At 48.2% G+C, this 24,091-nt stretch overlaps 1 protein-coding gene across 7 annotated transcripts in view; it reads right to left on the reverse strand.

Moving 5' to 3' along the window:
* Positions 1-24,091, reverse strand: part of syne1b (spectrin repeat containing, nuclear envelope 1b) — an 82,666-nt gene that overhangs the window by 34,031 nt on the left and 24,544 nt on the right. For 6 of the 7 annotated variants that reach the window (XM_019890496.1, XM_019890491.1, XM_019890492.1 and 3 more), the window contains 44 exons: positions 23,666-23,893; positions 23,374-23,472; positions 22,709-22,896; positions 22,386-22,509; positions 22,139-22,305; positions 21,548-21,701; positions 20,467-21,092; positions 19,804-19,983; positions 19,145-19,295; positions 18,903-19,061; positions 18,340-18,522; positions 17,896-17,997; positions 17,498-17,701; positions 17,202-17,409; positions 16,468-16,580; positions 16,132-16,337; positions 15,317-15,466; positions 14,679-14,970; positions 13,560-13,732; positions 12,928-13,237; positions 12,465-12,629; positions 11,933-12,289; positions 11,617-11,753; positions 11,166-11,343; positions 10,669-10,851; positions 10,452-10,595; positions 9,571-9,726; positions 9,200-9,364; positions 8,890-9,062; positions 8,591-8,744; positions 7,699-7,842; positions 7,349-7,513; positions 6,494-6,811; positions 6,271-6,426; positions 5,659-5,829; positions 5,257-5,583; positions 4,977-5,129; positions 4,727-4,894; positions 4,024-4,200; positions 3,782-3,928; positions 3,570-3,695; positions 3,251-3,427; positions 2,751-3,016; positions 110-2,270 (listed from right to left, as the gene is read on the reverse strand). In XM_019890496.1, coding sequence (XP_019746055.1) covers positions 110-2,270; positions 2,751-3,016; positions 3,251-3,427; positions 3,570-3,695; positions 3,782-3,928; positions 4,024-4,200; positions 4,727-4,894; positions 4,977-5,129; positions 5,257-5,583; positions 5,659-5,829; positions 6,271-6,426; positions 6,494-6,811; positions 7,349-7,513; positions 7,699-7,842; positions 8,591-8,744; positions 8,890-9,062; positions 9,200-9,364; positions 9,571-9,726; positions 10,452-10,595; positions 10,669-10,851; positions 11,166-11,343; positions 11,617-11,753; positions 11,933-12,289; positions 12,465-12,629; positions 12,928-13,237; positions 13,560-13,732; positions 14,679-14,970; positions 15,317-15,466; positions 16,132-16,337; positions 16,468-16,580; positions 17,202-17,409; positions 17,498-17,701; positions 17,896-17,997; positions 18,340-18,522; positions 18,903-19,061; positions 19,145-19,295; positions 19,804-19,983; positions 20,467-21,092; positions 21,548-21,701; positions 22,139-22,305; positions 22,386-22,509; positions 22,709-22,896; positions 23,374-23,472; positions 23,666-23,893 — 10,485 coding nt within the window. The remainder of the gene's footprint in view (positions 1-109; positions 2,271-2,750; positions 3,017-3,250; positions 3,428-3,569; positions 3,696-3,781; positions 3,929-4,023; positions 4,201-4,726; positions 4,895-4,976; positions 5,130-5,256; positions 5,584-5,658; positions 5,830-6,270; positions 6,427-6,493; positions 6,812-7,348; positions 7,514-7,698; positions 7,843-8,590; positions 8,745-8,889; positions 9,063-9,199; positions 9,365-9,570; positions 9,727-10,451; positions 10,596-10,668; positions 10,852-11,165; positions 11,344-11,616; positions 11,754-11,932; positions 12,290-12,464; positions 12,630-12,927; positions 13,238-13,559; positions 13,733-14,678; positions 14,971-15,316; positions 15,467-16,131; positions 16,338-16,467; positions 16,581-17,201; positions 17,410-17,497; positions 17,702-17,895; positions 17,998-18,339; positions 18,523-18,902; positions 19,062-19,144; positions 19,296-19,803; positions 19,984-20,466; positions 21,093-21,547; positions 21,702-22,138; positions 22,306-22,385; positions 22,510-22,708; positions 22,897-23,373; positions 23,473-23,665; positions 23,894-24,091) is intronic. The other variant, XM_019890494.1, reaches the window with a different exon arrangement.

Below are 24,091 nucleotides of genomic sequence, written 5' to 3' on the forward strand. Positions count from 1 at the left end.
AAAGCCAATACAAAAGGCATGTTTAGAACCCCCTAAACCAGACCTAAACCCGAATTCAACCCCAACCCTAAATGCTCATTCATGGCAGACATATAAAATGAAGTTGGACCTGTTTGGAACTCAGCTGTTTCTGAACATCTGCTTGCAGCTTTGCCATTTCTCCAAGACTGGCATCCATGCGGGTGGGCGGCAGTTCATTGGCGCTGGTGTACTTATGCTTCTCCCTGCTACTCAGAGCCGCCACAATCCTCAGTCTGGACTGAACTTCTTCCTGCATGATTTGTTGCTTCCTGATCTCTTCTTGCACCTTCTCCACCCGCATGTCTACGGTGACGGCAGAACCCATCTCATCCCGGACCTGCTGCAGCCAGTCCAGCGTCCTTTGCATTTCAGTCTCAAAGTCTTTACTCTGAACGAAACGGTTCTCGCACTCCTCGATCAGGTCGCCGACCGCGGCCTGCAAGGATCGCAGCTCCTCCTGCCACAGGACCACTTGCTCCTTTGAGGCGTTGTGGACCGTTTGGTCCAAGCGTGGAGGACGAGTTCCCATCTGCTCCATGAGCCTAGACAGGTGCGAGTTGGCACTCTGGAGGCTCCCAGCGAGAGCGTGATAGTTCTTTAGTCTCTCCTCCGCAGACTGAGTCTCAGCGTTGACCTTCACCAGCTGCTCCTTGGTTGCCTTTAATTCGGAGTCAACTTGCATGGCCATTGCCTTTTGGTCCTCAAACGACTCCAAAGTTTCATCCAGATGCTCCACTTTCTGTTCCACCAGCCTCTTTAGGCCGTTGTAAAGGCCGGTGAGCTGGGTCATTTCCTCGGGGCGCCACGGTTGTCCGGTGCTACGGAAGCCTTCCTTCTTCTGGTTGAGCTCGCTAACAGCAAGACCCAGGTTGCTCAGATCGGCTTGGATGGCTTTGTAATCTCCCTGCAGACTGACCACCTCCTCGGTTTGCAAGCCCACCGGCTGCGTGCCCAGATGGTTGAACTGCTCCTCCAGCTCCTCCAGCGCTCTCTGCGTGACATCTATGAAAGAGGTGTACTCATTCCTTGTGAAAATAGCCTGTTGGATTTTCTCCTGTTTCTCTTTGGCTAACGCTAATATATTGTTGTATTGCTGTGGTAGGCTATTGAGTTTCTCATCCAAGTAGCAGTGGTCCACTTCATTGAGGGTGGGCAAAATCTCCTGGCCTGCTCTCTGCACAATGAGGAGAAGGTTCTCGTACTCCACTGCCTGCTCGACTACCTGCTGGTATTTGAACAGCTGCGCCTCTAATTCAGCGTCGCCAACCATGAGATTGATTTCAGGAAACGTGACGATGTCAGCTTGTTTTATCCACTGGCATATTTTCTCCAGGTCATTCTTGAAGTACTTTCTCGAGACAAAGACCTTCTCCAGTTCCTGAAGTTTCTGGCCACACCTGTGTAGAGTTTTATCGAAGATGTTTTGCAGCTCCTGGAGCTTTGTGAGAATCTCATTCCTCTCTTCCTCGTTAGCATCCCTCATCAAGTCTCTCCCCTGAGACCACAAGGACGTCAGCTCACTCTGGTAAGCTTTCAAACTGCTTTGGACGTTCCGACAGGTCCGGACCTGCTTGGCGAGGTCCTCGGGTAACAAGGCGATGTACTCTTCAGCCTGGGCCTTTTTCTCATTTTGCTGGACCCAGGAAATGGACTGGTTGACGGCCATAAGGAACTGAGTCCTCTCGGTGAAAGCCTTGCTCAGGTGTTTCCTGCGCTGCACCACTTTGACGCTCAGGGACTCAACCTCCGACTGGGTGTCGGAAATCAGCTGCTGCAGACATTGTCGTTCACTGAGACCCAGACGGGCCAAAACCCTGTCAGAGTCGGCCATGGCTTGGGCCAGCAGGAGTTGCTTGGCCTCCAACTCGCTGCAAATGCTCAGATGGTCGAAGAGGAAACTCTGAGCCAACTCCGGAGGAGGACTCATTTTCATGGCCTCGGACAAGGCGGGCTGTTGTTCCTCGGCCCAATCCCGGGCCTCCCTCAGACGAGCCTCCACCTGGCCCATTTCCTCTAGGGTCACCACAGAGTCCTGGATTTTCCTCTCAATGAGGTTTTGCATCTGGGACCATCGTTGTTCAAAGTGGCTGATCTGCTCTTTCACCAGTTCCTTGTCGTCCAGGTTCAAGCACTGGATGACTTTTTGCTTTTGGTCCTTGAGTTCCTCGAGTGTCCCCTTTTGCTCTTCCAAGTCTGCTGCCAGTTTGCGTAACGCCTCCAAATGCTGAGAGGAGCTTTCGGCATCAGTTCTGCATTAAAAAAGAAAGAATAGGTATGATGGGTATATTTGAGAGACCAAGATATCTCTGCACAAATGCATGGCACACCATAGAAGAGCAGCTTCTTCGGATCCAGAATCAACAATTCATTTGTGTTTCAAAAAGAAGTCACGTTCCCTTCAGGACAACAATGTCCAAATTCTGGACATGGAGGTTGTTGGTTTGAAAGCGGTAAAACTGAATGCATCCATGCCCTCTACAAAAAAACGGGAGGTTCATGCCTTCACTGCCTCTTCCCCAATGATTGGCTCATTTGATGGGAAGTTGCCACATCCCTAGTCTATTGGGGGGGGCGGGGGGGGGGGACGAAGCGCAGCTCATCGTCTGGCTAGCAGATAACGTCTGTCGTCATCCATCCATCCATTTTTAACATGAGTTATCCTGAACAGGGTCGCCCTAAGATTGAGTTTGACACTGCTGATTGTATGCTAATTATCAGATTACGCATACCTGGCCAGGTTGTCCCACTCTTTGGACACCCGCTCGAAGAGTGCCTCTACTGCAGAAATGCAGTCGTGGTACTCTTTGGATCTCTGCAGATCCTCCTGTCTCTGGACCTGCAGCCTGCTGGCCTGGTGGCAAAGTTCGAGCCAGGAATGACTCAGGCGGTCCAGCTCTGCATGCTCTGCAGAGTCTTGGCACGGAGACAGTCTGCTCACTCTCTCTGTCATCTTGGTCAGGATATTTTGCTTGGACTGGAGCTGCTGGCTGCATTCCTGCATATTGTGAATAGGTCAAGTGCATGGTCTGAAAGGGCTGGAACATATCAACGGCATTTCCATTCGTTTCAAAAGGGAAAGTTGCTTTGATGTACAAGTAATTGACATGACACGCATGGTCGTGGAATGAATTCGACTTGAAAGGCAAGTTAACACCGTGCACCGTTTGAGATCATTTGCAATGAATGTCGTTGGGGAAAATGCAGTCTAAAACTGGAAAACTAAAGCTACCTTGGCTTGAGACAACATGTTTTGGGCTATTTTAGTTTCCAACTCTGCAGGTCTTCTGGACAGACTGAGGAGTTGCTGCTCCATATCTTGGAACAGGCTGGTCAGATCTTGCTTCTGCTCCTTAATCTCCCTCCAGCCCTCCGACAGCTCCTGAGCACTTGACATCCTTTCTTCAATCTACAATTAAAAAAAAAAAAAAAAAATGAACGCTAGTAATGAACATCATGCAAGATCGTGACTAAGCAAATTAAAAAAAATAATTATGTAGTCTTGCTATGTCGTGGATTCCCCAGGATGAATGGAGGTTGACTGTTCTTACAGTAATTTTGACCCTCTGGACCTCAGCCGCTGTCACTCTAACGGCGTCGTCGGACAGGTCACATACTGAACACACCAGGTCAAGGTAGGTGCTGGCCTGCTCCTGGAGGGCCCTGTTATGCTTCACCTTCAAACATCAAGAAACAAGCCTTGTGACCATCATACTACAGTCGACCCTTGCAGTAAACAGCTCGTAGCATCTTTTTGTGTGACCTGTTTAAGTGCTTCCTGCAGCCCGGATGGTTCCTGGTGATTTTGCCGGATTTCCTCCTCTACAGCTGTCAGCCACGACTGGCACTGCTGGAGGGTATCCTGGTGGTTGACATGTTTCTGGAGTTCTCGGTCCAGACTTTGCTGGACCTGCGAGCAGAATTATCAGGATGAAAGACTTTTTTTTTCCCCCTGAATGTTGAGGACTACCAAAAATCTACTGAGAGGAGGATGGCATTATTCACCCGTTGAGCCGTGCTGCATATGGCGGAGTAGCTATCCCTGGTACCCTGATGGTGAGCCCGGACTTGTTGGCTGATCTTGGCTTGGACTTGGTCGGTGCAGCTTGAGACCAGTTCTTCTCCTTTCTGCTTCAAGATGGTGAGACGTTCCTCGAAACTGGCAATGTCCTCCATAATGGCCTGGAGAAATTTACAAAACTGAAGGTTGACTCTTAATAGAAGAATCTAAATATCGTGGTGAAAATATTTCATTTGGAAGTTTAGCATAATCCCGAGGCCTGTTCACATGACACACCTGCAGTTGTACCAGGCATTGAAAGGAACAAGAAATTGAAGAGAACAAGGTGGTCTAATAATTTTTTTTCCTATTCATTCGCCCATCTCTACGCCATTTCCCATTGTTAGCATTAAGCTAGCAGAGGCTATGCGGTGGTTTAGCTACACAATGTGTAATTCACTTGTATGTACAAATTTATTTTATTCACAATTTGATAGTGAACTTGAACAGGGAGTGACAGCTTGTCGCCTCCTTTGGGTTACTTATATTGTATCTCGAAAAACAGTTACAGCTCAAGACACGAATGTATTTCCAAAATTCCTCATCTTAAATTCCCATGAAAATCTACTTTCCTGACAAGTCCCGTTCAATTTCCACCGCTTCTGCAACCCGAGTCAGTCACGCGCCTCCTGAGACCTCAGTAGTCACCTTGTGCCGGGCCAGTTGTTGGGTGGCCATCTCCATGCTGCTGGTCTGCATGGATTCAGACGTGACGAGCCGACTGGACATCTGCAGGAGCCATCTCTCCACTTCCTGCAGTTCACTGTTGTAATCCTCATGCTCCTTCACCCACTCCAGCAGGTTCTGCACCTGCGTCTGAAATGAAACACCGTGGGTCACAGAGTCACAAGCGCGAGAGGCGCAGCTGCGCAGTGTGACGTTATTGAGCGATGGGTACCTTGGCTAACAAGCAGAGCTCCAGAAAGTCTGCTTGCAAGCTATTCATGTTGTCACTAATGATTGGGTCGTGGACGGCATCTAGCAGGGCTTCCCCCTTCTCCATCACACATTTCACAGCCGACTCGTGCGACTGCACCATCTGCTGGATGGTCTGCAAACAGCGCAGGGGTACGTAAGCACGTTCATTCACACGGATGAGACATGATAGATTTGAGGAATAGTTGTTATTCCAAGTTCAAATTGTTTACGTCTCGAGCGACGGAGGTGCTTTCGTCTACCTTGTACTTGGCAAGCTGGGCCTTCTTCTGATAGAGCTCGGCTTTGGGCTCCACGCCGGATGCCAACAGGCCCTTGGTCTCCAGCACCCACTGGGCCTGGACCTTGTATTTATCCACAAAGTCTTTGGAGAGCGAGATGCACTTCTCCAGAGCGTTCTGCTGGGCGCGCAGAGCAGCCAGCAGGTCCTCCAGTCGGCCCAGCTGGCCGTCCACTTCCTCCCTCAGCTGCTCCGCTTCGACTTCCTCTAAGAAGACAGCGGCTCGCTCCGTCTTCTCCCTGACGGTCTTTAGGTTGCCATGTCCCTGCTCCATGTCCGCCTGAAGCGCCTGAGCATAAACCCAAAATGGTCAACTGAACATCTCCGAGATGCGCCGACCGACACAATAATCAAGAAAATCTACCTCGAGCTTCTTCATCTTTCTCTCCATGGCGGAGCGATCCACCACGTCTGCACTTCCGGCCAAGGCGCGGAGGCTGTTCTGAGCCGCCAGGAGCCAGTCCGAGAACGTGCTGAAGACACATTGTGCCTCCTCGATGCAGGACACCTCCTCCTGCAGCTGCTTGATTGTCTCCTGCAACCAAAAAGGACAAAGTCGAGGTACAATTTGTGGCATTCTCAACATTTAAAGACCCTGCCTGTCAAGTAAATTCAGAAATTTGTTTCTAGATACACTGGAGAAGTTGAAACAGGCAAAAACTGAGCGCTATGTGAAACTCAGTGAAAAAGAACGGAAATGAGAAAATAAAAACCTTTTTGTCTTTGTTTTATTAATAAGGAAAAATAGTGCTTGATAATAATTTACTTCATCTCAGTAGGGTTCTGAGGTCAGCAGTTCAAAGCAAACATGGTGCATCAGTATTTAACTGTGATGATGCAAATGGTAGAAGCTACCACCAGAACTAAAGTGGGTTCAGTGCAAATGTTTTTAAATCCAGGTTAATAAGTATAGCGTTTCAAAATTCAGAAATCATTCATGTTACATTCACTCTAACGCCCAAAAAGTGAAGCGAACCAGTAAGTGCAGGAGCAAGGCATGGTAGCGGGCTGTGATCTGGGTTGCTCTGGTACTGATGCGGCTGCTAATACGGGTCTCATCCAGAACTTGCTGAGCCAAAACACTGAGGCCCTCCATCTCCTCTTGATAAACCAGCACTTCCTCTTGCCACGTCTGCACAAAGGAAAGGAGATGAGCGATGCCAGCCCGAAAGCCGCACAGGCTAATGGCGACCACGAGCCTTGAGCAACTGGAGCTGGGCATCTTTGGTGGCGCGGTCGGAGCGGCGGTGGCCTCGCAGTTGCGCTTTGGTCTCCATGCCCTTCAGCCAGCTGTCCAGACGCTGGAACTTCTGGTCCATTTGCCGAAGTTTGGCCAAGGCGCTGTTGAGCTGAGCCCTGGCGTCGGCCAGCCGGGCCTGGTACAGCCTCCACTCCTGCTGCTGCGTCTCCACAGCTCGCTCTTCGATCTGCGGGGTCCCCCAGGGAGTGACCAGCTCTCGGCTGACCAGCAGGGTGTTGAGAAGAGCCTGGCCCTCGGTGCAGTGCAGCTGCAGTTCCTGTGGTGACAAAAGAAAAAAAAAAAATCATGTAAAATGCAATTAAAAAGGGGAGATGCAGCATTGCCTTGACTAAATAAAGGCTGGAAAATTCAGCTACAATGGCTGATCCTCGGGGTGCTGGAGCCTATCCCGGCTGTCTTCGGGCATTCGGCGGGGGACACCCTGAACCGGTTGCCAGCCAATCGCAGGGCACACAAAGACGAACAACCATCCGCGCTCACATTCACCCCGAGGTACAATTTTGAGTGTTCAATCGGCCTGCCGTGCATGTTTTTGGAATGTGGGAGGAAACCGGAGTACCCGGAGAAAACCCACGCAGGCCCGAGGAAAACATGCAAACTCCCGGAGCCAGGATCGAACCAGGCACCTCCGCACTGTGAGGTCGACTCGCTAACCACTCGGACACCGGGCCGCCCAAAAAGCATGTCATAAACATTAAAACTCTGGGGAACAGATTTCAGTTGTAAAAGTAAAAACAAACAAAAAATGTCTCCTTGAAGGCGCAGCTAGCAAAGTCCTCAAAGATGTTCCGACCTGCAGTTTTTGGAGCGTCTCCTCCAGCATATCGACGTCGCCCTCCAGCTGAGTGTAGCAGCCCAGCTTTTCCTGTTCCTCTTCCAGCCAGTCCTCAAATGCTTGAAGGCCCTGTTGATACTCTTCGTGAGCTTTCACCAGCTCCTCCGCTTTGCCAACGGCCCCCTGGGGTCAAAAACAAGCGCCGGCATCCGGTATTGCTTCAAAATACAGTGAAACCTTAACAGAGTTTAATTTCTTCCGTCAACCGAGCTCGCGACTGAAACCACAACAATCAAAAATCAATTGAAATGGAAATGCCGTAATCCGTTGCAGCCCATCGAATTTTGGGGAGGGCAAACATTGGTTACCATCGCGTTGTCTTTGATGCCGTTGTAGCGCTCTTGTAGCTCCTGCAGCTCCAGTTGAGTCACGTAGTTCTCGGCGATGCTCGCGCTCTTTGCCACGATGGTGGCCAGCGGGCCGTCGTGGCCGAGCACTTCCTCGTACAACAGCTGCAACCACAGCAAGGCTCAGTTATTAGCTGGGGGGGGGAAATGGTGTGAGCCAAGTAAGGCTGAAGAATTTAAATCAAAGTCACAATGTCGTGGAATGCAATTTTCAAATCGCTGTGGGTGCAATTTGTGAAAAAAAATAAAAAGAAATAAATCAGTCTATAGTTATTTATTTATTTAGTATATTCTATTTATTTGCAAAGCATTGTAATATGGATTCATTTATTGCTTGTCATTGAGAAGAGGACCTTGGGGAAAAAAAAAAAACATTGGCAATCGCAACATGGAGGCTACAAAAAAAAAAAACATTGGCAATGCGAGATAAATAAAAAAAAAAAAAAAAAAAAAACAACGAAAAATTACAATTAGATTATTTTTCAAAATCGTTCAGCCCGAGGAAGTTTGTTGCTATCTGGCAAGCTGACGGGTGCTTAAATAAACTACAATCCAATTCGGTATAATGGTTAATCAGCCTCCATGGATATTTACATATTGTTCAACAGTTACTTTTCTTTTAAAGGAGCAACAACAACAACAACAATAACAAAATCTGCGAACAATCTGGTGAGTATAATGTATTTTATTTTTTTGTATTATGTTTATTTTTTGTGTTTTTGTTGTTGCTGTAGGGTACCTTACAAATGTAAACAAAGCGAAACAGCACCACTGGCACTGATCCCCAAAGTGACGTGTCAGGTTTTTGATATTTGCAGCACACAAAGCTCCAGACAGAGAGCGACCGTGTCACCTTGGCTCTGCTGAGATTAGCGGTTTTATCTCGCATCTCGGGACACAGTTTATCAGCCAAGTCCAGGTTCTCCTCCACGTGCTCCAGCCAGCTCACAAACTGCCGCACGTCCTCCTGGTAACTGGTCCACTGGGACAGAGAAGCTTCCAGTTGGCTGTTGGTTCAGAGGAGAAATCAGTCGTTAGAATCACTTCAGTGGAGCACTTGAATCAATACTTCCATTTGACGAGAGTGTTTTGAACACAAGTGTCTGCACTTTGGAGATCTCTGAGATTCATCAAGTGTGATTTATTCCTCACCTTTTGCACTGAATGGATGCGGAGAGCAAAGCGTCCCAGGAGTCTTTCAGCTCCTGTATTTGTTCCTGGAGCACAATCACCCCACTGCCCGAGGTGTTTCTCTGAACCGACTCCCCTCTGGTGATCAGCATCTTGAGCTGGATCTCCTTCTCTTGGCGGGCAGTCAGCAAGGCCTGGAACAATCAATCGCCACGGGGTCCCATGATGAAAACGCCCCCGCTATGATGCCATCAATCACTTTGTCCTGCTCGGAAGCTACGTATGTCACCAAAAGGCCGATAAAGCTATGCAGGTGTCGGAATCGCTCTACCTCCAGCTTGATCATCCGGCTGTCCAGGACATTTTTGTCAGCCGTGGGGGCGCAGTAGGTCTGAAACATGTGGCTCGTGTCGGCCACCCAGTTCTGCAGCTCCTTGAGCCCGTGGTTGAACAGCTGGTGCTCGGTCACGATGCGGTCGATCCGTGACGCCTTCTCCTGTTGAGCGAAAATAAATGATAAAATAAGAAAACTTTCCTCATCATCGTGACACTTAATTCTCTCCCAAGTTTCAATGTTTTTCTCGCATTCAGACTTTGGTCTTATAAAATACATTTTATTTTATTTTTTTAAATCAGCCCTGTTGCGAATGCCCCCGGCCCCCCATTTATCAGTACCCAGAGACAACTTGCAAGTTACTGTACCTTGGTCAGGTTGGTTAAAGCTAGGAACTGAGCAGAGAGCTGCGAGACACGGTGCACAAAACCCTTGCCAGCTGCGTGTTCGTCCAACAGCCGCTGGGCCTTCTCTTTTAGCCTGCTCAGCTGGACTTGGTGGGAGGCTAGCTCCTCCAGCACAGACTGAAAGGGCACAAGCAGGTTTTGGTAGAAAGCATGCAAGAAGAAACAAAGATAGGTATTGCCAAAGAGGGGTTAGAGGACTTAAAACGTAGCCGTAAAGGAAAGCGAGCAACACCAATGTGAGGATTAAGAGCAGAGACTTGGCAGCGTTTTATGGGCAGTGAGCACAAGCTGGACAGAGGCAGTGGGCCATTAGAGCTAAATAACAGCTTCAGAGTTTAGCTCCATCTTTGGCTTCAAAATGACCTTCCAATGTTTCCTCCAATATTAGCTTTCCACGTCATCTTTAACGTTAGCTTCCAATGTTATCTTCAAAATTACCCCGAATGTTAGCTTCTAAAGTTAGCTTCCAATTATGTCTAACCTTGGAGATGAAGCCCAAAGTTTGCATCCGACATTATATTCAACTTTAGCTTCCAACGCTGCCACCAATGTTAGGTCCCAAAGTTATTATTCGAATAAGCTTGTCAACATTAACTCCTAACGTTAACTTTTGAGTTTAGCTTCCAATATTACCTCTATCATGAGCTCTCACTTCAGACCGAAGGAAGAACATTAGTTTGCAATGTTAATGTAGCTTCCAAAGTTAGCTTCAACATTTTAGCTCCAACGTTAGGTTCTAACGTTCGCTCCAAAGTGAGCTTCAAATATTATCTGGATGGAATGCTGACCTGATGTGTACATGGTGGGTGAAGATGAGCTGAGCAATTTTCAAGCGTGCCTACCTGTAGTTTGTGGAGCTCCGTCTTCTTGGCCGGTAGATCGTGAAGCCTCGCGCTGCTCTCCTGCACGGCCATCTCGGTGGCATTCAGGCACTCCTGGAGGGGCTCAGCACTGGCTTCAAAGTCCTTCATCTGTGACACGAGGTTCTGAAACCAAAAACAACAACTCTTCTGTTAGCTTGCTTCTTTTGAAAACCATGATAACCTGATTTTTGCTCACTTGAAGATTGAGCTCTCTGTTGTGAAGATTGGACATGATATTCTTCCAATCCTCAAGAGCATGATTGGTCTTCGTCCGAACCGACTCCACTTTGTCTTTGGCCGCGATCATGGAGAGAAGCTCACCCGTGACCACCACGCCGTTGAGTTTGGACTGACCCAGCTCTCTGTCGCTTAGAAACTCCTGAGGAGGAAGCGACCATGATGAGAAAACAATCTACACTATGGATGAAAAGTTACAGATATTGGGATATCGGGTGAAATTTCAGAGGTGAACGTAAATTTGCCCATCTTTAATCTTTTAAATGTTAACTTTCAATGTTAGCTTTAACATTACATTCAGCATGATCTATTAAAAAAAAAAAAAAAAAAAAAGTCCAACGCTAGCTTTGGACATTTGCTACAATGTCAATTTCCATTGTTTGATTCCAAAGTTAGCTTGAAATTTAGCATTTGTAGTACATCTGTTCCTTCTCAGAATACTCAATTACCAGTTACCTGAATTTTTTGCAAGCTCGTCGAGGCCTCAGAGAGATTTTGGGGTGCGTCGAAGCATTTGGCCGTGTTGATCTTGGTGTTGACCAACCACTGCTGGAACTCCCTGTAGGCCGAGCGGAATCCCTGTTCCTGCAACTTCTCTTTGCTTTGGCACTCCCTGGCAGCTCGGAGACTCAAACTAGGAGCAACCCCCCCCCAAAAAATAGCAAATCATCCATCCATGCATTTTAAATCGTGCTTGACCTCATTAGAACTGACTTTAAGTGAGAGGTGAAATCATCACTTGTTATATCGTGGTTCACTTTTTGAGTATTTGCTATATGGTGGGAATTTTGTTTAGGGGTGGTGGGACCTATCACGCATTTTTATTTTATTTTTTTTAAATGGAAACAATGGACATTTGCTGGAAAATGTCCACCCCTTGCAAGTCCAATTCCGCATTACTTATTACCTGTTGTATTCCTTAATGAGGGCAGAAACTCTGTCAGACTGGGCGGCCACATCTCTGGAGAAGCGGCACAGATCATTGAGCTGCGTCTTCAGGCTATCGCACATGGGCTCGGCTTTGACAAGCTCCTCCAATGTGTCCTGGGGAACAACAAGGGTTTTATTTTTCTGTGGCTCTTATGTACAAAGTGTGGAACTGCCAGTGCGTGCAAACGAAACATACGTTTGAACAAGCTTGTAAGTCGAGGGACTAAAATATTTTTACTCCGGATCGGCAGTTCCACGCCTCCGTAGTTCTACGAGCCAGATATCAAACCCACCTTTGCAATCTGCCAGCTTTTCACAGCGTCCTCTCCATCAGTTTTGCCCTCGGCCTGCCCCAGTTGGAGACGCCAGTCGTGAAGGTGACGCCCAAAGTCCTGCATGTCCTGCTCCAACTGCCCTGACAGACTGCTGAACTCCTGCTCGGAGGTGGTCATCTGAGAGAGGGCCGTCTCCAGACTGGCTCGGGTCTGAAGCGCCGCGCGTTCCCACTGTTCCCAGCTCGACAGCAGGGCTCCCTCCTCGCGCTCGATGGCCTCGTAGCCCCCCGAGCCGGTGTGATCTCTTGCTGCTGCCCCGCACCTCTGCGCCCGGTTGAGCCTCTCTCGGCCTCGCTGCTTGGAGTCCAGCAACTCCTGTGAAACAAACAAAAAACAGTCCCTGACGAGCCCCGAGAACAATCTGTGTTGCCGCTGCATATGCACGGGTTCCCACGGAAACATGCATATGTTGGCCTTTGAGGGGTCGGAGGGGAATCTCGAAACATAACAGGGGAGTTAAGTAAACTAAACGGATGTGACTGACGCTCACCTGGACCTTGGCCAGCTTTCTTTTAATGGAGGCCGAGTCTCCAGACAGGTCAGACCAGCGCTGGAGTTCCTCCTTGGCTGAGACGAGCCAGTCGTTGAAGTCTCTGACGGCGTCCAGGTACTGCTCATGCTCAGACACGATGCTTTGCATGCACTGGATTTTACCCTTTGAGAAACAATACGTGGATCTCATCGTTAAAAATCCGAATCCCACATTTAGACTACTCACAAAAACATATTTTGGGTGAGGTGGCCACTGAGCTGTAGCTGAAATAGAGAGACTGTGAGAGTCACAGAAAGGCAAGGAAGTGGACGTCAATGGAAATTTTCATGGATCAAAACACCTGTCGTGAATGTTTCCTCCTTGTTCCATTGCATTTTGCATCCAGAATTCCGCTCCAAAACCGGCTGCAACCCCAGACTTTTTGTCAGCGTATTTACGCGAGCTAGCAAGCTCGCCTTACCTTGACCACGGCTGAGATATCCGCAAATTGCGCGTTGAGCTCCGCCCGCGACTCCGGTCCAAAGGTCTGGTCGGCGGACTTTTCGTACAGCTCCACGGCTTTGTCCGTAAGACGTGACAAGGCTGCGGCGTGGGCGTCCACGTCCGCCTGGAGAGCCCTGAGGCGCTCCAGGAGAGCGACCTTCTCTTTGAGGCCGGGCTGCTGGGGGAGAGTCACGCCTAGCTCCTGCTCCGCCGACTCCATCCACTGCTGCAGGTGGTTCTTGTTCTCCTGGAAGCTGCTCCACTGGGCCACCGTCCACTCCAGTCGACTGTGAGCAGGAATTTGGCGGTCACTCCCGAAATGGCGCGTGAATGCCGACGAACGGCGTTTCGTTGAATGGTCAACATGTGAATTGGTAGGTCTGGATCTCAAAACGCCGGCATGAATTGTGCGGAATTTTGCCGATGTTGGCACGGGTTGGATAAGTTGAATCTGGAAAACTTTTCCATTCATTTCAATGGGACTTCTTGCGCAAGTATGTGAACGTAACAAAATAGCTGCCCGCAAGAATATTCTGATGTTGGAATGCAAGTAGCGCCGTTGCTATCAGCCATCATTCTGACATTTGTGCGTAACGTCACATGCCTTACCTGTGGCAGCTCATGGAAGTGATCAACATATTGGCCCAGGCGTCCTTCAGACTCTGAAGCTGCGAGCAAATGGCCTCCTGGCCTTCCATCCGGTTATGCTTGAGGACTTGTTCCCCTTTTCCGACCGTCATGTTGAGCTTCACCTCGCCTTCACCCTTCATCAGCAGGATATCCTAGTCGAACAACGAGGCCAGCGTATGAATACTAACATATCTCGCTGTTGGTGAACTTAACGAACCTCTCCTCACTTACTTGCTGAAAATAGTTGTGTTTTTTGAGTTTCTTTTTCTGGCACTCGAAGATGCTACAAGCCCAAAAGCCCCGACTAAGTCAGAGTTGCTCTCAACAAAGTACCATGTTGAAGTGGCACTTGAATGAGAGACAAGCTTTGTGTGTCAGGGAGGAGCCAAGTTTAGCCTGGGCTGTCAAGTGGAAGTGAGGAGAGTTTTCATTGCGTGTGCATGCACGGCTGGTGTTTTTGTCCCACTTATGCCTTCACAGCAAAAATGCGCTGCTCACTCTGGTATGTGCACCTTGCTCTGCCGGAGGTCAATATCAAACAGACAAATATCTATATGTTGTAGTGGAGAGTCAGCTCTTCTCTTGGCTTCTCGGTACGTCAGTAAAAGGGAATATGAGATCTACGCAGAGGATAAGGAATAGATGCCTGTATATTTTGTCTCTACGTGGGTTGTGTGTGAGCCCAGCTTCTGAGCAAATATGTGTTGCTTGAAGAGCAACAACACTAAGGCCCGAGGGATATGTTTTTTTTAAGGCCGATTCAAATACTTGATAGAATAAAATAAATAAAAAACATGTTTTAAAAATACAAATCAGATATCTTGACGATAGTTTTGCATTTGTCTAATTTTAAAGGAGAGCGAAAAATTGCCTTTTTTTTTTTTTTTTAGGGGGGGGGGGTTTGAATTTTATTTTGTTTGTCTTATGTTGTCATGTATTTAGGTACACCAAAAAAATGCATGCAGCTCTTTTTGTGAAGTGTGGTGAGTCGCCTGCGAATATACAGCACTCATGTTCGAGCTCGCGAGCCAAAGCAAAAATATTAGACGATCGACAATCTGTGAGAAATCTGTGAGCCATTTTTCTCATTGGTCCGACCTGTACAAGAACAAGCTTTTTCTCCAGGGTCTCCTTGTTGCCGATGGTGCTGTTGAGCGAGGCCAGACGCTCCTGGACTCCGTGCAGCCAGGTCCAGGTGGCCTGCAGCGTCTCCTCGAAGGCCTGCTGCTCCTGCAAAGTCAGCTGGCAGCTTCGAAGCCTCTCGCGCCCGCGTCGCAACAAGGCCTGATGCTGCGACTGCAGTTGAGCCGACACGCGCGTCTCGCCGCCGTCGCCTCGCCCGCCTTCGTTCAGGGCCTGCGCCTCCTGACACAAGCGCTCAAAGGAATCTCTGAATGGAGGAAAAAATCAAAAAACAGTCCCAGGTTGACTTCCTGGACTCCATGTTGTCCATTTGTAGATTTCTGGGTCGTGTGGTGCATTATGGGTAAGGGAATTGAGTTGAATTTATGTGTAAGACATGTCGCCATCAAGGAAGTTGAAAATCAAAAACAAAAACAAAAAACAACAAGGATACAAAATAGCAAGTGGGACAGGTATTTGTTTTCAAATGTAGGCAGTAGAAGTAAAAAAAAAGACTCAAGTACAGTAAAGATGACTGTCAAACCGACCTCAATACAGCAACTAAGTCTATGAACTTGTTCCGTTGTCCAACAAAAACATGGGCAGATGGGCACCTTTCTTTGAGCACTTCCTGCTGATATTCCTCCACCTGTTCGAGCAAAGCCTTTTCCGGACCGCGTTGTTTGGCTTCAAGCAGATCTGAAGTCATCCTCTTCTCCATGTGCTCCAACCACCACTTGAGCTTCTTCAGGCGACCCTCAAACCTGACAAAGAAATGGTTGACATTTTAATGGAACATTTTCTGGGTTTTCTCTACTGATAAATGTTTACGTTGTCACAGTAAACGCTCGAAGAATTGAAGTGTTTGGTGAATAGAAAACATAAAATACGCTGTGGGAATTTTCAGTGACTTAAAAAAACAAACAAAAAAACGTTCATACAATCGCTCATGAAATTTTATTCAAAGATGAAGAGTTATGATATTTTTAGCGGCTTAAACACTACTTGTGGTGTTCTCCAGGGGTCAGTTTTGGGACCCAAATTGTTTATTTCACACATAAGGGATACAGCATCTGTAAAGTTTCAATTTTTTTTAAAATGTGTTACTTTTTGCAGATGACTAAACTATTTTATGTCCTAGGAAGAACTTGCAGTAGCCTTTAGAGATTGTCATCAGTCAAATGCATAAATTAAAACATTGTGTACACATCAATAAGACAGTTTTGCTTATGTTCAAAGCTAAATTCATGATATCTGGAAATCGCCAAATAACAGCGTGGAAATCCAGGTGGAAATTGACAACATGCAAGTTGAAAAGGTTTACGAAATTGGATTTTGGGGCGTCTCCAAGTTGAGGCGCCACTGTATTGTTTTCCACAGCAGGGGCAAAGTTTCAGACGGACTGCGAATCAAGTTGCGCTACTCTTACCCTTTCATGAGGGATGCGCTGTCCTCCAGGATCTGTTGGTTCTGTCTGCACTGCTCCACAAAGCTGTCCCAGTCCTGCTGGATGGAGGACAGGTGCTGCTGGACCTGGCCGGCGTTGGCTTTGGGGAGATGGAGCAGCAGCTTCTCTCCTTCCTCGCAGACCTGCGTCAGATGCACCGTGCCTTCATCCATGCGCTCCGTGGCACCCTGAGGAAAAACAAACAAAAAAAACACCAACATAGGATGTCTTTCCATCCGTAAGCTTTCTAATCAGTGTTCCCCACGCCACATCGCTAACAGGCACGTCAGAATTTAGACTAAACGGGGGTTCACCTACCTTCAGTTTCTGCAATTTGCGTTCAACAATGTGAGTGTCTCCAGAACGGTCGCAGCATTCTTTAACAATCTCCCTCTGCTCCACAAGCCAGCGATGGAATTCCTGAACTAGATCTGCGGGTCAAATCAAAAGATTTCATTCTAGGAATCACCTCGCAACTGTGGGTGAAATACAGTGATCCCTCGCTATACCGCGCTTCATTTATCGCAGCTTCACTACAGGAGTTTTTTTTTCCTGACTGTATTCAGAAAAAAAAATGCAGAATGACTCGGAGGTTTTGTACTTGGCTGGAGGCATGATTGGTTCCCGGCGTCAACCAATGACAGCACGAGTGGATTTATCGCCGTGAGTTGATTGGCTGCGCAACTTCGCAACCCCGCCCAGCACCTTCCCTTGTGTGTCATCACGCAGTTGACTCTCTGATCAGTGTCTTTTCATGCTGTTGTGTTTGCTACGCGCGTGGCAGCACGTCTCTGTTTGCCTCCTCCTCATCAATACCGATTAATTGTCTTATCGGAAACACATCGGCTGCGCGGGGATAGCTGGCCAGGAGCTAGCTGGAGGCTGACGGCGGCTACACCGTCAGACCGTAAAGTGAGAGTAACACACGTCTCCTTGTCTCTCTCAGAAGGCAATGCCGATAAATTTTATGGTCCCCACATACACTTACACAAAAATTCCTAAAGGGGGAGCCAACGCTCCATCACGGTTTACTTTGCGATGACGTTTCTCACCATTGAACTGCTGTTGGAGACAGTTCTGCCGTGACGCCAAAGTCCTGGCCGAGACCTGGTTGACGGACTCGTACGTCTTGATGAGCTCGCTAAGCGCGGACCCCAAACTGGAAAGCTCCTCCGAGGGATATTTGCGGCACAGGTTGTTCAGGCTTTCTCTGGTGGCGTCGATACTTCCCTGCTGATTTTGCAGCTCTTTCTGAAGTTCCTATCAACCCCAATAAAACAGACAAATGCAAAATGGGACCGTGTCAAAAAAGGCGCAGCCTGCCAGAAGAGACGCGACGGAGCCCCACCTTGACTCGGCAGATGTCCTCGGGGTCGGAACCGGCGGGAGAGGACACCAGGGAGTCCTCCATGCTCTTAAGCCAAGCGGACATCTGCGCAATGTAATCTTCCAGCAGTTTCTTCTGGGTGCTGAAGTCCTGCAGGTTTCCCCGCACCTGCCCGTGCAGCTTATGAACAGAGTCCATCTTCTTCCTCAGGTCGTTTTCCAGCAACTGCAGCGGTTGGAAGAAAGGTTTTGCCGCTCTCGCCCAAACAAAGTAGAATGCGTGTTCATGTCATGTTCAAGAGCTGCGTGTTTGTTGTTTTTTTTTTTGTTTTTTTTTTACCGTTCCTTTATGTGAAACCGGTCGATGCCGCAAAAAAAAAAAAAAAAAAAGAGCACAGATGGGGAAGGTTTTCTACCTACTTGCAGTTTTGGAGGAGTTTCTTGACTTTGACTGCTCCTCTTCAGCTCTGCCATTTTGCTCTGCAGCTTTTCAAGTCTCAGCTCCTTCTCGCCCATTTGTTCCTGCGGATGTCAAACAGAATTGTCGTTCGCAGGGGAGGATAATTGCATCCAATCGACAAAAAGTCCAGTAGATGGGCCAAAAAAAAACGTGTCACAACCAGTTACAAAACCAGTTCCGACTTTTACTCGGTAAGTGCATGTGGGCATCTAGGTGGGAGTTAGAGCCTACAGCAGCTACTTCACTTAATTGTGTGCGTACAATTTGGCCCGTCTAAAAGTGCATCGTGATGATGGCTCTCCCTGCCAAGGCGCGAGGGCATTACAGTCGTTATTTTCGTTATTATTTTTACGCCTCATCACTTTAATTGAAAAGTCAGATACGATTGCATGGAAAAATCTTACCTGAAGCACAGAGAGTCTCGCCGCCAACTTGTGACTGTCATTGAGATTGTTGAGACTCTCGTTCAGTTCTGTTAGGCAGCTGTTGGCCCAGCTTTCGACGTCGTCCGCAATTTGCCGCACATCCTCCCACAGCAGCAAACTTTGCTTCAGGCGCTGGAGGTTATCGTCCACCCTCTCCGACACCTGCTTTCCAAGAACTTCATTAGTCACTTAAGAGCATTTGTTTGTTCTGCCTATCAATATACATCGCTGACATAGATAGATCAACATATATATCAGTAAGAGAATATACTTTTAGGGTCAATTACCGTATGTATTGGACTATACGGTGCACCGGATTATAAAGTTTTGTCATGTTCTGTTTGTTAGTTCCAGCTGGAGTGGCGAGCGTTTCCCTCCAGCGGCTCACCTGTCTCGCATCTTAATGAACTCACGACTTAAGAATTGCCAAACCCGTTTTCGGAGTAAATTGCCAACAAATACAGTTGATGAAATTGGATAATTTGCAATCGCTGATCGGCTTCGTTCCCGCAGTGCACCGACGACGGACTTCTTTTACGTACATCCAGCCATTGGTCCACCAGCGTCTCCGTCTCCTTTCGGACCATTTGCGAGTCGCACTCTGGCACCTTCTTCAGTTCAATGGCCAACTGTTTTCCTTTGCTGGAAAACCGGTCCAGTTGCTGTTGCTTGTCAGCCATCGCCGTCTTCACCGCTTCGTGCTGGGGATGGAGGAACGGGAGTTGGCTATGACGTGATCTGTTGATTGGCAGTAAGTTGAGAGCAACTGGACTTTTGTTCTGACCTTGCTTAGGCATCGCTTGGTTTCCTCATGGTCCTTCAGAACAGAGCTGATATCATACAGAGGTTCTGCGCTCTCCATAACGCTGCTGATGGCGGATTTCAGCATTTGATATTCTCTCGTGAGCTCGGCAAGAACATTGCACTGTTCCTGTCTGTCAAAAAAGAAAATATTTTTTTGGTCACTCTGAATCAACTGAATGAGCATTTGCTTTTTCTTGGGCACCTGGGGGCAGTAAAACAAAAAGACAGATTAAGGCAGATTTTCTGGTCATTGAAATGTCTTAACTCTTCTCAGCTCATCGGTACAGCACTAATATCAATCATTCTTTGCAGAGGATCAAGAATGTATGACTGTGAGTATATTGTCTGTAGATATGTGTTTGCGTCCAATATTTGCTTCAGGGGATGTCGCACCACTGCAAAGCGCATTTTAAGAATCTTGATTCCATTTGAAATTCAATTCAAGGGCAATTTCGCAATGCTCCCATTGTCCGTTCCATTTGGTGAACAGTAGTGACACTCCGAAAATGAGCATCTGCATCTACTCTTAAGAATTCAGACTAAAACCACCCATCATCGTTTTGTTGTTTCTGCTATCATGAGTGCATTATATTCCCACGAGTGTCTTAATTCAGACATGGAAACACATTCCCGCAGTACCTCTCCGTAATGAGCCTCTTGGTGTCCTCCCAAGTGGTCTGCAGCAGGCCGATTTCCTTCAGCGCCTGCCCGGCGAGCTCTGCGTCTCGTTGGGCCAGCTGGTCCGCCTTGTCCCTCAGCCATTGTTCCTCGTGCTGGTGGGATTGCAGCTCGTCCTCCAGCTGATTGAAGAAGCGCAGCCTGACACAAACAGGAATGCAGTGTAGCTCAAAGTCAGGGATGTCCTTACTTTTGCCATTTGGGAGGGTGAAAAGTTTTGAGGGGCCCACCTGGGAGCAGGATCATACAATGCAATACATCTGCTCGCTTTCAGCTCCTCAGTACGGCACTAATATAGTCATTCTTTGCAGAGGATTAAAAATATATGTCTGTGAGTCAGTGGTGTGGGTGCGGTTGGCGGGCGGGGGGGCCCATGCGTCCACCTTGTGGCGTAGAAGGGGGGAAATTTGGGTGCATCTACAGTATCCCCGCACCCCACCCAACCCCCTGTCGACAAATCAATTTCAAGGGACATCAAATTATAATCTGGCAAGAAAACCTTCGACACGTTTACCGACCAGCAAAACCTTTTGTCCCCCCCAAGCTGTCTTTGAGACGGACATAGAGGATAGCAGATGGCAGCTGTAAGTTCTGGGAAAAAAAATGCTCTGAGCATGTCGTTACCTTTGCTGGAGAGCCAGAAGGCTGGGCTCTTTCAAGCTCTGATGGTCGGCTTTTTCTTCAATGTCCTCCACAGCTTTGAGCAGCTGCTCTTTCCGCTGTCGAAAGGAAGTCCACAGAGCCCCCAAGGCCTCGGCTTCGCTCTGCTTGGTCCCCAGCAAGTTCCTCAACGCATCCAGCTCGGCGCTGAGCGAATCGGCGAGCGTGCGGCACGACTTTCGAGAACCTTCCTCGCCGCCCATGTGCAGGTGGCTTTTGCAGAGGCCGCTGTCCAGGTCGACGGCCAGCGTTTCCAGCCGACACACGTCCGGCACCGCGGCGGAGACCTCCTGCTGCAGCTCCTCCACTCGGCCGCGGTCCCAGCTCCCGCCGCTCTCCACGGTTTGCCGCAGGCCTTGCAAAACCGCCACGGCCGCGCTATGCATCTGCCGGAAGTTCCCGAGCTTTTCGAGGCACTCCAGCTGTAGTTGGACGATGTGCTGAGCCTCGAGGTAGGGCTGGACGCAGCCGTCCACTCGGCTACGGAGGAGCTGCGCATCACCGGGATCGCAGGATTGACAGAGAGTCTCCACCTGATTATCTAACTTCTCTTTTGCACTAGCTTGCTTCCGTAAGGCCGTCTGGGTCTCCTACCAAGGAAAGTTTGGGGGAAAAAATCTGTGCCTCATTCATCTTCCATTTCCAATAAAATATCAAAAGATCAGAAAGATATAGATTATTTCAATATGTTTTTTTTAACAAAAAAAAAAAGAAAGAGGGGGAATTTTTTTTTCTCAACATTTCAACTTCTCACATCAAAAATACGAAGAAAAAAAAAAGGGTCCCAAAGGTTGTATTCAATCCGTGTAACGTTTGTTCTTTCCAGTTCCAACAAAAAACACAAAATTTGACGTTTTTTTTTCCAAATTGCTATTTCAGGCTCGCATCAAAAATGGATCACAGGGCTGAATTTGATTGAATGTGCTTGGGTAAAAAAAACAAACAACAAAAAAGTCATGACAGCCCTGCCCCCAATCGCGACTAATTGAATCCATGCCCAAAAGGTTTCGAATTGGCTGCGTTTGACGTGTCCCGTGTCACTTACGTTTACTCTGGTGTTGGCTGCGGGCAGGTCACTGATGCTGATTTGGGAAGCTGCATGTAGACTCGAAAGCATGGACTCACTCCACTGGGAGAATTTCTGAAGGTCGCGGTCAAACTGCTCCAGGAGGGCCAGATGCTCCTGGAGCTCCTCGATTCTGGAGGACAAAAAAAAAACCAAACACATTTTCTTCGTTGCGATGATTATTAACGTTTTTGGATAATGGATGGATGGAAGATTCCTCGTGATTTGTAAGTAAGTCGTACTTATCTCTGTGTCTGGCCCCCAGACTCAGCCACTACAAAATAGTCAGTGTTCAAACTGTTGCTCAAAAGGCTGTAGCGCCACAACGTAGACGCGCATTAGCGTTAAGCTAGCAACCCGTAAGGCTAAGCTCTGTGGTGATTTTAAATAAAGATGTCATTTTCTTAGTTTTATGTTTGGTTTGACAGTGAACTCTAGTGGGGAGTGGCAATCCGAAATTAACAAGTGAGCCAGCGCGAGGACTACAGAAAGGGTGAGATGTGGCGAAAGCTTTGGGGATCTGGACAAAAGCTTCGAAGTGGTTTTCTGAAATGAAGAATGTCTAAAAACCTTTTTGGAAGAGCTTCATTTTGGGCACGCAGTCTCGTCTGCAAGACGTCAAGCTCTTTCCTCAGTTGGCTCGCCCTTTCATCCGGTGCGTTGTGATAAAGTGACGTCCCGAGAGAAAGCAGCTCAGCGTGAGAGGGCCCCAGCGCCTGGACGTCCGACTGCAAGGCCTGAAAATTATTTTAGATGACAAAACAGAGAAGTAATCTCTTTCTTTGTTTCAGGTTAGGCAGAAACGCGTGGAATTCACCTGCATGTCCCGCAGCTCGCCGCAGACCTTGGCTTTGTCGGCCGACAGGCAGCGACACTCAGATTTGAGGGCGCACTCGCTCCTCTCCAGACAGGAAATGAAGTTGCAACGTTGTTTCTCAAACCTGCAGCCCATCAATCCACAAAGTGGAAAAGTTTCAGCTATTTCATTCAAGCTTAAGTTGCTCAATTTTTTGCAATCACTTCATTGAAGAGGCGACATATGTCACAATTTCAAATACAAAAGCAATGGGGGGAAAAAAACAAAACAATCATGATGAAGTCCAGGTGCCTCTGCATGAAACGCATAAGGTTCTTTTTCACCTTTGCCAAGCCGTTAGCAGGGTCTCCAGAGTGCTCTGCTTGATCTTGGCTTCCCGAGTGCTTTGTTCCAAGCTGGTGGTTAACGCCTTCACAGTCGCCTCCGCTTTCTCCCTGTGGCCGAGTCGCCGGGCGCCGGTTGACAGGGAGAGCAACGCTCCCTTCAGCCTCTCCAGTTGCTGAGAGACGTCCTTTGAGACAGACACGAGGCGAGACCGGCGGTTGGGACCATGTTGAGAGCTTTGGTCCATCTCGAGCAGGGATGGGCAACTTGGCAGGGGGGACGGGACTCATTTTTGAAAATAAAATTGTAATAAAAGCGTTTACCACTAGATGGCAGACATTGCTCAAGAAAACTGCAGAAAACAAGAGTAAGCGGGTCTTGGCAAGAAATTAGCACTGAATCAGTTCTAGAAAAGGGTCTTTCGGGTACAATAAGAAGCAGATTATATGCTCGCCGGATTTAAAAACAAAGCCATTGGCCTAGTTTGCATCAGCCATGAAAATTTGGTGAAAACATGAACCAAATGAGATCACAGTAATTGTTATTTTTTGTGCAGTCCTCTGTGCCCCCCCCCCCCCCATAAAGATTTTCATTTCGGTTGCCCATCCCTGATATGCGGACTGTGAACTTTTAATTTTCTCCCAAAGGGAAAAGAATCAAGCACCAAGTGGTTTTGAAGGGCCCTGTAGGTATCTGATGAAGAACCGCACGTCTTGATTGGCTCCTCCAGCTTTGACTGTAGCTCACAGAGTGATGCTTGCGCCTAGAAAAAACAAAACAAAACAGAAAAAAAAAAACTCGAATCTTCCATGAACCTAACACGGAGGAAGCCAAAGTATGGAGAGAAAACCCCAGAGAGATTCCGAGAGCTACGAGGCAGATATGCAAACCGCAAGTCCACCGTGATGCTTTCTGTCAAAACAATACACAGCGCAGAATAATTTCTTTCACGGCACCTCTTGGAAGCTCTGCGAGAACTTCCGCTGGTGTGAGAAGCTTTCCCGCAGCTGGCCGTCGAGCTGCTGCACGCTCTCCCTTAGCTCGTCCCAGTAGCGTCCGATTTGGGTCAGGCGGGCCTTGATGCGGGCCGCCTCGCCCGACGAAATGAACCGTGCCAGATCCTGGGAGTCGGCCTCCAGTCCGGAGAGAACCCGAGCACGCTCCTGGAGCTCCGTCTCCACAACCTGGAAACATGGAAGGTAACACGGGGTGAAACGAGGCTTCAAGCTGCTTATTGGCTCTCCTTGCCGAAGTTTAGAATCAAACTTATACATTGTGCAATTTGAAACAACCATATAGCCTCAGCTAGCGTAACGCTAACACAAAATGCGAAACGCCAAAGGCACGGGCTGAAAAGTTAGCATCCACGTGACGGTGAAGCA

This window comes from Hippocampus comes, unplaced genomic scaffold, assembly GCF_001891065.2.
Source record: "Hippocampus comes isolate QL1 unplaced genomic scaffold, H_comes_QL1_v1.1 scaffold168, whole genome shotgun sequence".
NCBI classification, from domain to species: Eukaryota; Metazoa; Chordata; class Actinopteri; order Syngnathiformes; family Syngnathidae; genus Hippocampus; species Hippocampus comes.